The sequence below is a fragment of the Sebastes umbrosus genome, chromosome 16 (assembly GCF_015220745.1).
Source record: "Sebastes umbrosus isolate fSebUmb1 chromosome 16, fSebUmb1.pri, whole genome shotgun sequence".
NCBI classification, from domain to species: Eukaryota; Metazoa; Chordata; class Actinopteri; order Perciformes; family Sebastidae; genus Sebastes; species Sebastes umbrosus.
Window position 1 is genome coordinate 14347004 of NC_051284.1, and position 17249 is coordinate 14364252.

At 38.0% G+C, this 17249-nt stretch overlaps 2 protein-coding genes across 11 annotated transcripts in view; one reads left to right on the forward strand and one right to left on the reverse strand.

Moving 5' to 3' along the window:
• ttll5 (tubulin tyrosine ligase-like family, member 5) overlaps positions 1–10671 on the reverse strand; it is a 55889-nt gene extending 45218 nt beyond the window's left edge. For 5 of the 9 annotated variants that reach the window (XM_037796633.1, XM_037796631.1, XM_037796634.1 and 2 more), the window contains exons 1-9: positions 10545–10671; positions 10093–10239; positions 5853–5959; positions 5674–5756; positions 4784–4890; positions 4374–4504; positions 4163–4245; positions 1706–1775; positions 1526–1610 (exon numbers count right to left, since the gene is read on the reverse strand). In XM_037796633.1, coding sequence (XP_037652561.1) covers positions 1526–1610; positions 1706–1775; positions 4163–4245; positions 4374–4504; positions 4784–4890; positions 5674–5756; positions 5853–5959; positions 10093–10151 — 725 coding nt within the window. In that variant the 5' untranslated portion in view covers positions 10152–10239; positions 10545–10671. Of the gene's footprint in view, positions 1–1525; positions 1611–1705; positions 1776–4162; positions 4246–4373; positions 4505–4783; positions 4891–5673; positions 5757–5852; positions 5960–10092; positions 10240–10327; positions 10461–10544 lie in introns of those variants that run through there. The other 4 variants (XM_037796635.1, XM_037796627.1, XM_037796636.1 and 1 more) reach the window with 2 other exon arrangements.
• Positions 10672–13612: 2941 nt separating this feature from the next.
• On the forward strand, positions 13613–17109 carry erg28 (ergosterol biosynthesis 28 homolog). 2 transcript variants are annotated; one of them, XM_037796765.1, is made up of 5 exons: positions 13613–13768; positions 14917–15074; positions 16042–16132; positions 16214–16332; positions 16562–17109. In XM_037796765.1, the coding sequence occupies exons 2-5, from the start codon at positions 14942–14944 to the stop codon at positions 16711–16713; spliced, it is 495 nt and encodes a 164-aa protein (XP_037652693.1). In that variant the 5' UTR covers positions 13613–13768; positions 14917–14941; the 3' UTR covers positions 16714–17109. The 2 variants fall into 2 exon arrangements, with proteins under 2 accessions (XP_037652693.1, XP_037652695.1); XM_037796767.1 differs by having other exon boundaries at positions 13614–13768; positions 16438–16680.
• The last annotated feature ends 140 nt before the right edge of the window (positions 17110–17249 follow it).

Below are 17249 nucleotides of genomic sequence, written 5' to 3' on the forward strand. Positions count from 1 at the left end.
TGTTTGGGGCGTGAAACCCTCTTGTTTTTGTGCTGATTTATTATTATTTTTCTACAGAATTGTTTGTACAAATTCCCGTGAGATGGTTCATCGTAGACAAATGGAATTTCCACAGAGGATTGGAAGTTGTTGATGTTGTTGTGCACTTGCTGCTCAACAAATATAACCCCAATCGGTGCTTGATGGAGGCACTATAATTAAAAGATCAGAATTTAGAAATTTTAAAAGTCATAACTTCTATGCTATAAGTCCGATATACACGAAACTTGGTGCAGACATCCATCTCTGTTCACTCTACAAAAAAGCCGTTCGACCACTAAAGTCCCCCTGACTAGGTTTTCCGACATTTTGAATATTTTATATATCTCCTCCTAAACCATGACTCCAATTTGTACCAACTTTTCTGTGCATCATTATTGGACTAAGCTTATCAAAAATAATCAAAAACGTGTTGATATCTCATTGCGTTTTGAAGATATTGACCAATGATCTTTAGCATATCAATACGCTTAACTCCACAACCGTGAGGCCAATCATCTCGGAACTTGCAGGATATGTCCACGTATGTACCTGAAACCAGCCCTGTCTCCTAAAAGCTACGTTCCCATACAACTAAATTGCATTCCCAATTACATTTGGAAGAAAACATATTTTGTTGTGGATTACGTTTGTCTTTTACATTTCAAAATACCTTTGTAAGTCTGCGGACGGCCACAGTGAGTGACATAGTACAACAAGCGACGCGGAGAGCAGGTGACGTAGTATGTCGAGCAACCGTGAATGAAAATACGTTGAATTAAAATGTAATTGAATAATCACGATATAAAAACATGATGTTTTTTTACTAAGCCTAACCCAGTAGTTTTGTTGCCTAAACCTAACTAAGTAGTTTTGTTGCATTTTGGTTATGTTTTGTTTCAATGTCGTAGCCATGATGTTTTTTACCAAGCCTAACACAAGTTTCTGTTTTGTTTCCATTTACAACGTTAATCTCATGTTTAAATCTGTTTAAAACTGCCACCGTTATCCAGGAGAAAATATGTTTCCCTCAAAACGTATTTTGGTTATGCAGTTTAGTTGTATGGGAACGTAATTTTGAGGGAGGCAGGGTTGCTGAAACGTACCCTGAAAGTATTATTTGAATCGACCACTAGCGGGCGCTACAAATGCAACAGATTTGGTCGGAAATGAATGAGCGTCTGTCCGTTTGTCATAAAACCTGTTGGTTTTCTTTAATGCAGGTGTCAGAAAGTGTCAAAGGTCTAGACCCCTCGCAGCTTTCAACTTTTTCAACAGTTTGTGTTGGCTTGAACCCCGGAATTGCCGCTTGCGGCTATATTTTATATCATATTTTGTCAGAGGTCAAACCAAGGAAACAAACATAAACTATTATAAAGGCAACACCTTTAAAAGTTTGTAATGTATTTGTTGTTAAATGTCAATTGTGCTGTAATATTTCTACCACCGTAGTGTCAGGTAATCACTATCCCAACCATGTCACAAACACCCCACACACACAGCTCACCTAGCCAGCCCCTCCTCATACACATAGATGAGGACTGGATCGTACGATGTTACCACCACGTACATCCGTACATCAAACTTGAATTCTGTAAAAAAAAAAAAAATAATTGTAGTAATTCACACAGATTATTCAGAATGCCAGAACAATCCTTACAAATTGAGATGCGGCTGTAGAACTCACCATCTATCAGTAGCGGGTCATTAATGTAGCGAGACACCAAGATGTTCTCATCCATGGAAATCTGATTTGGCTGCAGATGATAAACAGAAACAAATAAAAGACAATATAATTAACACAATGAGGAAGATGAAGGCTTTAAATTATAATCATTTTAACATTAGTTTCACCTTGCTGTGGTTGGTATGGAGGGAAAATGTCCTCAATTGACCTACATAACAACTGATATTGTAGATTATTTACTACAGTGATGAAGTTAGATGGCAATTTTAACCTAGTTTTCATACTGTATATTCATTCACACACAACAGCATTAAACACTGAATTCCACATAGATGATGTGACACTGCTGTTAACCATTAACATCAAAGAATCCTCAAGAAAAGCTGGAGACTGCAACGACACTGGCCGTAGCGGGTCAACATTCAATAACAGCCTATAAAAACACAATCTGGTGGTGGGAGATGGGTCATTTATGAGGTTGAAATGTGTTGCAGGTGGCGAAGTCGAGAAGAGATGGGACGGAGGGGGGTGGGAGAGGCGGGGTAACCTCAGCGCTGGCTACAGTTCAGAGAAAACCTGAACCAAAAAAATGAGCGTATTTCTTTCCCCTCTCCAAATATCGCTCTGACATTCTTTCCACTGTTTCATAAAAATGCCTGAGAAGAAGAAGGATCGTGCATATGTTTTCCAAGAGTGAGAACCGTGTTGAGCTCCTCCAAAAGCCGGGGCCTTGGAAGAGTGTGATTTACTCCACAAAGCTTATTAATGTCTGAAACACTGGTTGATACTTATTTCAAAGACAGCTGTATCTGCACACCCCTCCACACACACAAATAACATCTGGACAGCTGACTGCTTCAGTTCACACGGTATTTTTTTTAAGTCAGCATGCTTACAGTTAACTCCCACTAGGTTTGTCATTAATATGAATCTGTGTTGAAATTTTCACACACAATATTTGGTTAGCTGAGCTTAAAGATGAGTTGTTTCCCTCTGTTTCCAGTGTCTGTGCTAACCTGAGCTAACCATCTGCTGGCTGTAGCTTCAAAGTTATCCCACAGACATGTGAGTGGCATCAATCTTCTCACCTCACTCTCAGCAAGAAAGCAAATTTCCCCAGATGTCAAACTATTCCTTTAACACACTGCTTTACTCACACACATCTCACATGCAAAATACTGGCAGAACTTGGTTTAAAGCTCCGCTACTGTATCATCGTCCTCTGAGTTTGTTTTCAATTTCTGCCCCGTGTGCACGTGAGAGAATGTGTTGTTCCAGTCCCTCACGTTCACCGCAGTTTTACACACTCTTTTAGACAAAAACACACATTTTTAAGTGATTTCCCTATTCCTTATCCAATTTCCCTATCTATACAAATACATGTCGGTCAATTCACTCCAACCTCAAACACACAGGTTTATTTTGGGTCACTGCATTAGTCTGGAATAGAGACACTGTTTCCCAACCTGACTCCTACATTCAAGAGATAAGATTAATGGGATAGAAAGAAAAGAAAAAACATATTGCGGTTACACAAAACAAAGTATGATCTTGAGGGTTCATTCTTGACCTTGGATATAGAAACGTTTCTCAAGAAAAAAAGCAAAAATTTGAGAGAACTCAGGAATAAAGTAAACAACATTTATTTTGATTAGAATGTCACAAGGTCCATTTTTGCAGAGCTTTCAGCTCCGGAAAGAAAATGTATTCAGTTATTATTTATCATTAAAGTCAATTCTGAAGCAAAAATGCCAAGCATTCTCTGAATCCAGCTTCTCAAATGTGATGATTTGCTGCTTTCCCCTGTTTCACATTATAGTAAACTGAATATCTTTGAGTTTTTAGACTGTTGCTCTCACAAAAAAAAAAAAAAATATGTAATCTTGGGCTCTGGAGAATGATGATGTTTATTTTTTAATATTTTCTGATGTTTTATTGACCAAACAACAATTACTTAAGAAAATAAGGGGCAGATTAATTGATAATTGATTAATTGGTCGCGGGGGGGCTGGAGCCGATCCCAGCTGACATTGGGCGAAGGCGGGGTCCACCCTGGACAGGTCGCCAGACTATCACAAGGCTGACACGTAGAGACAGATAACCATTCACGCTCACATTCACACCTATGGGCAATTTAGAGTCAACAATTAACATAACCTGCATGTCTTTGGACTGTGGGAGGAAACCAGAGAACCCAAAGAAAAATCACGGTAACACGGGGAGAACATGCAAACTCCACACAGAGGGGCCCCAAGCCGGATTCGGACCTGCAACCCTCTTACTGTGAGGCGACAGTGCTAACCACTGCACCCCTAGTTTCATCTTGAGGTCTCTAAAAGTCCTTTAAATCAAACAAACCGAGAAGAAGAAAAAAAAAATCTTTGAACCGAGTCACAATCCAAAACGGTTGAAAACGGCTATATGAGAGGATGATAATAACTCCTCCAAATCACTCACATTGCTGACCAGGTAGATGCCTCGCCCTCTTGAAGATGCTACTGGTTTAATAATCCATGGGCCCTTGTCCTTGACAAAACAATCTGAGTTTGAGATAGGAGAGAGGAGAAGGGATTCAAACAGAAAGCCAAATGTATATTGTGTTTAGAATGGGCACAGCGTGTAAACACATCATAAAGAGACAAACAGGATCAGCTGAGAGGTGTCTTACTGCAGAACTCCTGGTACTCAGAGGGGAGCACGAAGGTCTGAGGAACGATGTGGAAGTTTTTGAAGCCGTGCGTCTGCTGCATTCGCTGGATGTTTTTATACAGACGGTCTTTGCGCGTCAATTCATACGACCTGCAAGTGAGCAGAACCTCCAGTTTTAAAATGCTCCACAGCTCCGACACTGACAGAACAAAAATATACGCATGCATAACGGCAATAGATCGCCCTCTGCCTGACAGTGTGATTCATTTCGTGTTTCAGAGAGGCACCGGTCCAAACTAAATGCGCTTTGCAGTGGGAGCCAACAAACACATCGGCTGAACTGACGGGCTTAGAATGGCTCAGTCACTCACTGGTGATATTTATAACACAGAAAACAGTGGCAACACACTTATGAGCCCTCTATTATACCTGGGGAAGTGGTTGACCTTCTGGAATTCCTGAAGGCTGCGTAGTATGTAAGGCTTGAGGTGAGATCCCGTCCACATGAGGTTAAAGTCGTTGCTGTTTGGGTGGACCTGAAAAACACACAGAATGATTGACTTCACTGGATCAAGTCATTTAGATTCAGTGCACACAAAGCAAATGACATCTGCAAAGGGATCATTAAAAGAAACGAAGCCATTGCTGTCCATACTGAAAAAGCTCTGTAGAGTTTCCAGTCCCCGACAGCAGTATTAGATTCTGATGTCCATCACATATGACAGCTCAGTTGAATTAAATCTAAGAAGCAGATCATACACTCCACCAATAACCTGGAGAAAATACAGCCGGCTCTTCAGAAATTATCACAAAAGGAGGGCCAACTCACAGATTTTCATCGCCCTGACATTATTTTATCTGTTTAGTTTTGTCATATTCCAACAATTCGTTAGGAGGCAGGCTTCACATGGCCGCTCGGCGTCTAGGGGAGAGCCAGATGTTTGCAATAAAGGCTTATTAAAGCTTGGCTCTGTCGCGGCTGTGGTAGACACTCGTCTGCCTTTGATGATGGGTTAGCGGGAGTCAAGAAGCATTGAAATGAAATAAAAAAGGGAATTAATTGTAACTGCTTGGAAAGAGCAATAATGGGGATTGTGTGCCCTCGTGAAACAGGATTAATGCTCTTGAGGTCATTTTTTTTCCGTGGTCGCATTCCCGGGCTTTGACATCGGCATTATTAGTTAGAGGAAATAAAAACAGCCCTACTATCTCTTATCCTACACAGCTGAGAGGTACATTCATAGCACATGCAGCTAAAAAATAATGCTTTTTTTTAAGGCTAATCTTTTAAATTTGCATGATTTAGTGGAGAACATTACCTCATGGAATCCATGATTGGTGAGTAGTCCTCGTACCAGGCGACTCTCTGTGCGCACAATCTTGAAGGCCAAGTTATATCGCTCTATGGAAAACAAAAATATTCTTAGTATCCAACATAATGAATGCTCCAAATTTGAATTATATTATCATTACTTTTCTCATTTTGTAGATAGTGTACCTCCAGTAGAGCAGATATTCCCATCTTTAGAAACAGCAGCTTGAGGGAAAAACAAGAGGACTGGGATGGTCTTGCTGAGGCCACTCCAGGCGATGCATTGATGGTCTCTAGTGGACAAACGATTAATTGATACACACTCACAGTTAGATGCAAATTTTCTAAAGGTTTGCAAAGTCTGGGACCCACAGAACAGTCAAAATCAGGAAAAATAATTGTACACAGAGAAAAACTTCCCAGTAACAATATCATACAGATGCATTCTCAGATGATGTGAACTAACCTACAGTATATGGGTAGTTTGGTGTTTATTTCAGTCAGGCAGATAGAGGCAGAACCACACACATGTTCAGGAGGTGCTGGGCAACAACAAAACCATGTACTGTACTAAAAGACACCCTTGTAAAACTGCAGTCTATCTGCGCGCTTATCAGGGGCTAACAATAAGATAAGGTAGCATGATGATGGAGTGGAACTCAATCAGGCGTAGCCGGTCAGGATAAGGCATGTAAACAATTGCTGCCCCTAGCTGAAGTATCTAGGTATGTCAGACAATGAGGCAGATATCTCTTCCACTGTGGTGGCTTTGTTGCACGCCATTTAAAAACAAGGTGTTTTGATCATATTTAAGCCTGTAGTTTACTTTGAACATTAACTACCATTGAGACTATTGCGATACTAAACACACATAGTGTGAAGGTCTTAGACAAACTATTGCCATCACAGTGATATTTCCGTAAAGTATGACCATTTAGGTTGCAAATATTCAGGCTGCTCTCATACACCATAACCTAGTAGCTTCCTGTGAAGACGGAGGTGTATTTTAAAAAAGGTTGTATGCATGTAACGAGTGGAAATTGACACGTGTTATTGCTGCACATTCGTCACATGTTGCTGGACATTCGTAGGAAAATGCACGAAAATTTGAGATATAACTTTGAATAAGATATCATACGAACCGTTGTATGAGGATATGTTGCAATATTTGGTTAAATATACAATATTGCCCATGTACTTGTACACGCACTTACAGGTGTTTGTCTTTATGTGTGCTATGTGCCTCCTGTGTTGGCCTGTAATGTTACACTTGGTTGTCCGTTGCATAATTTAGGATTGTCTGTCGTCATAAACTTTTGCTTCATGTTATTGTCAACTAATATCTACTGCCCCTAATAAATAAAGTGATAACATTCAAGTCAGAGTTAAGCAGAAAAATTTACACAGGTTGAAATCAAATGTGCTTGTTTGGCAATACGTTGAAATCAGACAGGGTGTACTGAAAATAAGGGCTGCACCTAACAATTATTTTTGATGTCGATTAATCTGTTGATTATTTTCTTGATTAATCTATTAGTTGTTTGGTCTGTAAAATGTCAGAAAATGGTGAAAAACTGTTGATCCATAAGCCCAAGATGATGTCCTCAAATGTCTTGTTTTGTCCACAACTCAAAGATATTCAGTTTACGATCACAGAGGAGTAAAGAAACCAGATAATATTCAGATTTAAGAAGCTGGAATCAAACAATTTTGACTTTTTTTTCTTAAAAAAATCTCAAACCGATTAATCGATTATCAAAGTAGTTGTAGATTAATTAAATATTTGACAACTAATCAATTAATCGTTGCAGCTCTACTGGAAATACTACAATTCTGTAACATAAAATCAAAGTATTTTACTATAGTAGTGTGGGTAAACAGTTTTTTTTTATAATCTCATGTCTTTAGTGCTCTGGTAGCATCTCAATGCACCCCCATTAGTAGATACAGCACTGGTCACCTGGAGGTTAAACCCTAACACTAAGCAATCCAAACTAATTCAGGAGATGGAAATTAGCCTAAAAGCAGGCACAGTGGCTCTCAGTATGCTATACTTAAGTATAGCTTAAGAGGGAATTAGTTGGCAGAGACAAGATAACATAGTCTAACTGTTGCAGCTATGATTGAGAGCTAGAAGCTCTTCTCTCTCATTCAGTTCGTCTTTCATCAATTATGCAAAATGAGAGCTTCCTGAAGGCTTCATTTTGTCTAAATGTATCTTGTCATAAATTATTAAACAGGGGCTTCTTCTGTAATCCTGCATGGATTACATTACACGATCAATAAACTATGGCAAGTTGCAAAGACTTTGGTACAGCCGGGGGTAAACGAACAATGCTTTTGGTTCGCATGGTGTCACATTAACACTGTATTTAGAGAGAAATCTTGAGGTGAGGTATTACAGGAGGAACAGTAGGCTAAGAACCTAACTGACACTGAAGGCGACCTCAGACAGCCACGTCCACAAACCTCAGGGACTGTGAGCAAAATCCTACTCATCTTCATCTCTGTTTACAACTGTCTCACTGATATAACACAATGTGAACATGTCAAGGGATGAGCCTGTTTCGAAAGAGAAAATACTCCCACAAACGTGTGTGTGTGACAAGAAATGAAACAGCATAGGTAGGTATGTAGGTTAGTGTGTTAATGTAGAAGTTTGCACAGACCTGCTATTTAAAGGTATATCAACACTGAGGGACTCCGGGGTGATTTTGTATTTGGATGTGTACAACAACACCCCTTATGAAGTCTTTTGGGGGGGTAGTTTTTCCTTATATGAATCAAGGGTCTAAGGATAGACGGTGTCAACCAGCACTGCTCCCAGTAGATTACTTACACTTACACACCACAAACTGACAATAACTGCACTATACTGTATAATGACTGCAATATCATTATCATTATTACTACTCAGGTGTAATTCATACTGTGCAATATTTTCAGGTGGAATTTCATTTTATTCTCACTGTGCAATATCATTTTCCACTTGTGCAATTTTGTTAATAGTCTGTTTATTGTCAATACTGTATATACTGCTCCTATTTGTATACTTCCTTCTATTTAAATGGTTCATATTTTGCTACACTTTGTTTAACTCTTTTTTACTGTGTTAGCTGATGCATCTTGTTTTTTGCACTATCCCCTTTGCTGTTGTACACTGCAGATTTCCCCACTGCGGGACTAATAAAGGAATATCTTATCTTATCTTATCTTATCTTATATGCTGTACAGACTGTAAAGCCCCCAAATGTGTGATTTGTGATATTGGGCTAAATAAAACTGACACGATCACAGGTAACATAAACATGACAACAGAAAAGGAAAAATGAGCATGAGATGGGTCCTTATGATTATATCAATGCTAGTGAGCAGATGATGAGGCTTTTTATTTCTTCCTTAAGCTTTAACAAATCGTTTCTGATGATGACTACACCACATGGGCACTAACTATTATATATATATATATATATATATATATATATATATATATATATATATATAACACCAACACAAAGGATGCCAACAAACGGAACAGGCTGGTGAGGAAGGCTAGCTCTGTAGTTGGTTCCGAACTGGATGATCTGGAGGTGGTGGCAGAGGGGAGGTTGAGGAGGAAGCTGGACACCATCCTGGAGAACCCCTCCTACCACCTCCATGAGGAGCTAGTCATGATGAGGAGCACCTTCAGCCACAGACGCATCCCCCCTCGGCACAACACAAAGCGCCTAGGTCAATCCTTCTTGCTGGTAGCCATCAGGCTCCACAACCAACGCTGACCCCCACATAAAAACTGCACTGTCTGGACTATCTGGACTATCTGCACTACCTGCAACCACCTCTCCTAACCACATTTTAAACTTTAAACTTACTTTACACTACATCCCATATACCATTTTATAAACTGCACATATTACATCTATTTATTTTACACAAAAATTTTTTTATTGACGGACGGTACACCCTATGTCCATTCACTATGTCCATTCACTATTTATATTCTGTATTTCTATTTATTGTTTAATAATCTTTTTGTACGCCTGTACCTCTGTATCTGGGCTTTGCTGCCTTGACACCTGAATTTCCCCTGGGGATTAATAAAGTTTCATCTTATCTTATCTTATCTTATCTTATCTTATCTTATCTTATCTTATCTTATGTGATTCTACAGTAGAAAGTAGAGTATTATTAGCTAACACTGTTTCATTTCTTATCACACACACGTTTGTGGGAGTATTTTCTCTTTCAAAACAGGCTCATCCCTTGACATGTTTGCATTGTTTTATATCAGTGAGACAGTTGTAAACAGAGATGAAGATGAGTAGGAGTTTGGAAAATGATATTGCACAGTGAGAATGAATGAATGAATGAATGAATGAATGAAATTCCACCTGAAAATATCAGGTTATTGTCAGCTAACACTTACTCTTGCTCGTCTTCTGAGGAGGACTCAGAGTCCTCTTTATGACGGGTCACAGCAGGCATATCTTCACAGTGAAAGGCTGACGAGCTGCTTCCTGGGATCAAGTGTTTCTGAGTCTTCCCATGGCACCTAATGCTCCCACCTCCACCTGCAGACACACATCATGTCATTGAATAACTCAACTCAGTTAGCACACAGTTTGTTTAGTTAGCCGAGAACAGCTGCTCTGTAGCTCTACCTGTAGCTATGGTGAAACATCTTTCTAGTGACGTTAGCAACAGTGGACAGAAGACATTAAGACTTAAACCCAGTTAAACATGCGATAGCTAAACAAGACTTATGGTTACTGACATGCTACTTTAGGTTAAGCACCCGGGTAAAGTATGCTTTAGTTTGAGACCGCTCAAGTTAAACGTTATCATAAAGCAATAATACAAGTACACACTCAACTTGCCTTTATCTCTCTGAGAGAGCTGCTAACTATTAGCTTAGCCAGCTAGCTAGCTGGTACCAAGGCCAGTTGATCATAGCGGTTAGAATCTTCCTGGTTACTACAACAACTGGGTAGCAACAGAGCACGGCGCATGCGCAGTAGCGGGGAATATTTGTTTTGTTCAACTGACCAAATGTTGCGCTGCATCCATCCAGCTGGTTGGGGAGCTGGTGGAGGGGACGTGATGCGGACGTTACTGTCAAAAAGAGAGAGAGCCCCGTCTTCAGTTTGTGTGTGTTCTGTGTGTTTTTCGACAAGAGATAGTGTTTAACGAGAGCCTAGTCCAGGGGTCAGCAACCTTCACTATCAAAAGAGACATTTTAGGCTAAATAAAAAAATAAAATCTGTCTGGAGCAGCAAAACATTTGCTGTGAGGTATGGGGCCACATTGAGGGGGAAAAAATCGGAGATTTCGAGAATAAAGTCACAACTCTACGAGAAAACAGTCGTAATATTACGAGAATAAAGTCATAACTTTACGATAAAAAAGTTGTAATATTACAAGAATAAAGTCATAACTTTATGAGAAAACAGTCGTAATATAATGAGAATAAAGTCATAACTTTATGAGAAAAAAGTTGTAATATAACGAGAATAAAGTCATAACTTTACAAGAAAACAGTCGTAATATTACAAGAATAAAGTCATAACTTTACAAGAAAACAGTCGTAATATAACGAGAATAAAGTCATAACTTTACAAGAAAACAGTCGTAATATTACGAGAATAAAGTCATAACTTTACAAGAAAAAAGTCGTAATATAACAAGAATAAAGTCATAACTTTACGATAAAAAAGTCGTAATATAATGAGAATAAAGTTATAACTTTACAAGAAAAAAGTTGTAATATAACGAGAATAAAGTCATAACTTTACAAGAAAACAGTCGTAATATTACAAGAATAAAGTCATAACTTTACGAGAAAACAGTCGTAATATTACAAGAATAAAGTCATAACTTTACAAGAAAACAGTCGTAATATAACGAGAATAAAGTCATAACTTTATGAGAAAAAAGTCGTAATATAATGAGAATAAAGTCATAACTTTACAAGAAAACAGTCGTAATATTACAAGAATAAAGTCATAACTTTATGAGAAAAAAGTCGTAATATTACAAGAATAAAGTCATAACTTTACAAGAAAACAGTCGTAATATAACGAGAATAAAGTCATAACTTTACAAGAAAACAGTCGTAATATTACGAGAATAAAGTCATAACTTTACAAGAAAAAAGTCGTAATATAACAAGAATAAAGTCATAACTTTACGATAAAAAAGTCGTAATATTACGAGAATAAAGTCATAACTTTACAAGAAAACAGTCGTAATATTACGAGAATAAAGTCATAACTTTACAAGAAAAAAGTCGTAATACAACAAGAATAAAGTCATAACTTTACGAGAAAAAAGTCGTAATATTACGAGAATAAAGTCATAACTTTACAAGAAAACAGTCGTAATATAATGAGAATAAAGTCATAACTTTACAAGAAAAAAGTTGTAATATAACGAGAATAAAGTCATAACTTTACGATAAAAAAGTCGTAATATTACGAGAATAAAGTCATAACTTTACAAGAAAACAGTCGTAATATTACGAGAATAAAGTCATAACTTTATGAGAAAACAGTCGTAATATAATGAAAATAAAGTCATAACTTTACAAGAAAACAGTTGTAATATAATGAGAATAAAATCACATAACTTTAAGAAGAAAAAAAGTCGTAATATTACGAGAATAAAGTCATAACTTTATGAGAGAAAAGTCGTAATATTACAAGAATAAAGTCATAACTTTACGAGAAAAAAAGAAAATAACACGTAAAATTACTACTACTATACTACTATACATATATATTTATTCTCATAATACTATGACTTTTTTCTCCTAAACTTCTGACTTTATTCTCGAAATCTCAGATTTTCTTTTTCCCTCAATGTGGCCCTAATACTCCGTCGTACTGTCGTACCATAGACCTACAACAATGAAAATGTAAACACAAAAAACAGTTATTCATTTCCACTCATTTTTTTATAAATCCACAGGGAGCCACTGTAGAGGAGCTAAAGAGCCGCATGTGGCTCCAGAGACGCAGGTTACTGACCCCTGGCATATGCAAAAAAATACTTGCTGAAGTAAAATGAAGTAAAAGCTAAAGCTTTGCTAAATGACACCTTCGTTCGTTCCACTTCCTCTACTTGAAAAATATTGAACGAAAACACAAGTCAACACAGAGCATCCTCTTCACTCCACAATCTACTCTTTGTTTGAACGCAGCCTAATAGTGATGTGTTGGTCACGAACGAGCCGGTTCAACGAGCCGGCTCTTTTAAGTGACCGATAAGAGCCGGCTCTTTTAAGTGAACGATAAGAGCCGGCTCCCGTCCGAGAGCCGTTTTTTTAATTTTTTTTATTTAATTAATTCAAGGCAGAATGATAGGACAATCTTCTCCGCACCACGGGCACTCCATGCACTGTCTGTGACGGAATGTTGTGTTAATGACGTACGTGCGACCAATCGGGTGATGACAGACAAGGATCATACCATCAAGCAGGGAGGGGCGCGGATGCGCGGCGCGCTGACGGTCTACAGATACAGAGCAGGAGGGAGAGGAGGAGAGAAAGAAAGAGGAGCGCGTTGCGCAAATAGCAGACATGATGAGTGACAGTAGGAAACGAAGCAGCATGTAAAGTTATGGTATTCTGGAAATTATAGGGTTTAGTATAATTATATTGAATAATTTAAGTGATATATGTGCACACATACTAATCATCAGGTCAAAACAGCACTAAATTTGGCTGAACTATAAAAGGCAGAAGTGGAGAGTCGTTTGGGAGCCGAAAGAGCCGGCTCTTCTTGGTGAGCTGAGCCAAATGATCTGGATCACTAAAAAGAGTCGTAATTCCCATCACTACAGCCTACCCTACAGTCTCCAGGTGACCGGATTTACTTGATTCCTATTGGTTTAGCGAAGAAAATGGGCGGGACCTGAACGTTCGTAAGAGCCAATCATGTGAGTGGTACGATTGGATGGAGCCATGTCTTAAACTCTTGTTATTGGAAGACTCACCATAGTGTACATAACACCATAACACGGCTGGCTTGAGTCCTGCTTAATTGTTTTATATATCCAGTCCTCTCTCGGGAACATGTTCAACATGCTAGTATAGAGGCTGTCAGGTAAATATACACACAACTTATGTTATTTTGTAATCATAATAGGCTCGTTGATTGTATTAACTAGGTTACTACTAGGCTTGCTAGCTGATAGATGGTCCTCCTGTGATGTGTCAATCTGTTATTGTGTCTGTGCAATACATCCTTGATGCAATATACACCTCAAGTGCAATTACCTCTGTTTACATTTTTTTTATTACATCTACCCTACCTGTTTTACAAGTGCAAATCACCTTTGTTTACATTTTTTTTATTACATCTATCCTACCTATTTTACAAGTGCAAATTACCTCTGTTTACATTTTTTTATTACATCTATCCTACCTATTTTACAAGTGCAAATTACCTTTGTTTACATTTTTTTATTACATCTATCCTACCTATTTTACAAGTGCAAATTACCTCTGTTTACATTTTTTTATTACATCTATCCTACCTATTTTACAAGTGCAAATTACCTTTGTTTACATTTTTTTATTACATCTATCCTACCTATTTTACAAGTGCAAATTACCTTTGTTTACATTTTATTTGTTACATCTACCCTACCTGTTTTACAAGTGCAAATTACCTTTGTTTACATTTTTTTTATTACATCTATCCTACCTATTTTACAAGTGCAAATTACCTTTGTTTACATTTTATTTGTTACATCTACCCTACCTGTTTTACAAGTGCAAATTACCTTTGTTTACATTTTTTTTATTACATCTATCCTACCTGTTTTACAAGTGCAATTACCTCTGTTTACATTTTATTTATTACATCTACCCTACCTGTTTTACAAGTGCAATTACCTCTGTTTACATTACATCTATTTTTTATATTTGATACTTCTAATGTAACACTTCTGTTTATATTTATTTATTACATCTACTTTACCTGTTTTATTTCCTTTATAACTGTGTGTGTTTTACCTGTTATATGTTTTATCTGCCTCGTTTAGTCTTGTCAAGTATTTGTTTTAAAGCACTGACCAGTAGAGGCAACTGTGAGTCTTGTTGTATTTAATACAATGACAATAAAGCTTTCTATTCTATTCTATTCTATTCTAATATGACCAGCCAGCTGCATTGGCCTTCAGTCCACGAAGCTGTTTAAATCCTGCTCTGATAATAAACAAACACATACTGACTTTTCCTCTCTGACAGGTGATTCTCACGGACAGACAACAACATGAGTCGCTTTCTGAACGTCCTGAGGAGCTGGTTGGTGATGGTGTCCGTCATCGCGATGGGAAACACCCTGCAGAGTTTCAGAGATCACAGCTTTTTATCAGAGAAGCTCTACACGGGCACACCAGAGTTTGGTGAGGAAAACTGATGGGTTTGTTTGATTGATGGATATTTTCAGCTTGACAACATTAAATGTCACATCATCAACATGTTTTTTCACTCAACTTGAGCATGATGTCGGTGCTGTCAGCTCTTCAGGAGTTGGTGATAGTTTATACAAGTTTATAAAATAGCATTGGCTAAAAAAATGTATCTAAAAGACAACACTTAAAGGGACTGTTTGTGAGGGAACAGGGAAGACACCGGCACCCGGTCGGAGACAATAACGTTTCTCGCTGCAGAGCCCCGTCACTTCACAAGACACGGAAAACCTCTGTTGGTCTGGAGGAGCTGCAGCAGTTATTTCTGCACAAACGTCCACTGTACATTCACTAGATATTCTCAGAGCTTGACACAACACTGTGTCAAGTGGTTCTAGTCATGAATCAGAAATGATCATGAATTAATTAGTTCATTAAAATAAATAGTGAAAGTGTATTAGGGTGAAGATATAAGTTTGTGATGGTCATTCCCACAATCTATTATGTCTCATAAGTTGTTGCAGCAATTTTGGGGTTGTTACCATTTGTTACACTAAATTTAACCATTTTTTACCACTCAAGAATTGATAAAAATTATGAATAATCCCTCCAAAATACCATATTAAGACACCAAGATCTTGAGGAACACCATAGAAAAAGCCCTGCTGTGATTTGGTATCAAAAACTGTTGAGATTTCTGCAAGAATTGCATTTTTCGGTGATTGGATAGCGAGCACTTCTGTTCTGGAAATCGCTCAGAAACCCCCTTATTGTCGATCTCCCTAGGAAAGCCATCCATCCTCTGAATGCTCTAGGTCTCTAGTTTGTGGTTGTAAAGTTTCATGTGGCTGTGATTATCCTAGAGGTCACAACAGGTCATTTTATACAGTGATGTCAAATTTCTCTATATGAAATGGCACTCCTTCATTCCTGATTTTCCATTTCCTTCCCGTTTCCTCAGTGAACGGTCTCCAAGCTCGAACATTCGGTATCTGGACGTTGCTGTCGTCGATCATTCGCTGCTCTTGTGCCATTGATATCCAGAACAGAACGTAAGACAGCTTCTTGCTTCCTGCACCTTGTTTCTGTTGGCATCCTTCACACTGTGTGTTCTTACTGTGTGTCTCCCGCAGGCTGTATCACATCACCTTGTGGACATTTGTGCTGGCGTTGGGCCACTTCCTGTCTGAAGCCTTCATCTACAAAACTGCTCCTCTGACTATCGGGGTCATGGCACCTCTCATTGTGGCAAGTGAGTGTGGACTCTTAAATCCCTTAAATGATTACATTTTAGGTGTTAAAGGTATTAAATAGTCTTTATAGAAAAACCTAATAGCGTCTTCATGTGTTTTTCTAGGTTTCTCCATCATAGGAATGTTGATTGGATACCAGTGTATCCCAGAGTCACAAGAGGAAGTCGGAACACGACAGAAGAAGCGTAACTGAATCCCGGCTGTTGGATTTTCCTCCCACCTCCACAGTGACCACCAGACACCAGTGGACTTATCCTAGTGTGCTGCTTCTTGCCTTGAAGAACATGAGATCTGGATCTACATTAATGTCCTACTGTAACACTTTCTATAGGCTCCATACACCGCTCTATCTGGACTGTATTTCATGTTTTTTAAACTGACATTTTGTAGTTCACAGTGCAATCAGAAACAGTTTGACAAAAGGTTTATATGTTATAATTAATTAATTCTCAAGTGATCAATACATGTTGGTTTCATTTAGTTAATTTTGTAGTATTTGAACTGTCAGTGCTGAATGAAGTGTGTCTATGCTCATAATTAATTCAGCGTAGATTTCTTTGAGAATGTTTTATTTCTCCAGACATCCACTTGTACATTGTTTTCAATTCATGATCTACCAAAGAACTCAGATGACAATACAGTATAAAATTATGCTCTTCATTACAGTCTATTATTCCTATTAACCAGTCATTCTTGATGTTTGTACTGTGCTGTGAAATGTTTGTAGGAATTTAATATGCACAATAATTGTCCTATAAAACTTTTAAAAAATGAAATTACTGGATTTTTGACATTTTCTACTAAAGTAATAAGCATAGATATGTATTTATAAACTACATATGAAAAATAAGTAAAAAAATCTTGTTTCTGAGGGTGTAATTGTGTTATTTGCATTATTTTTGATAAACATTTAAAG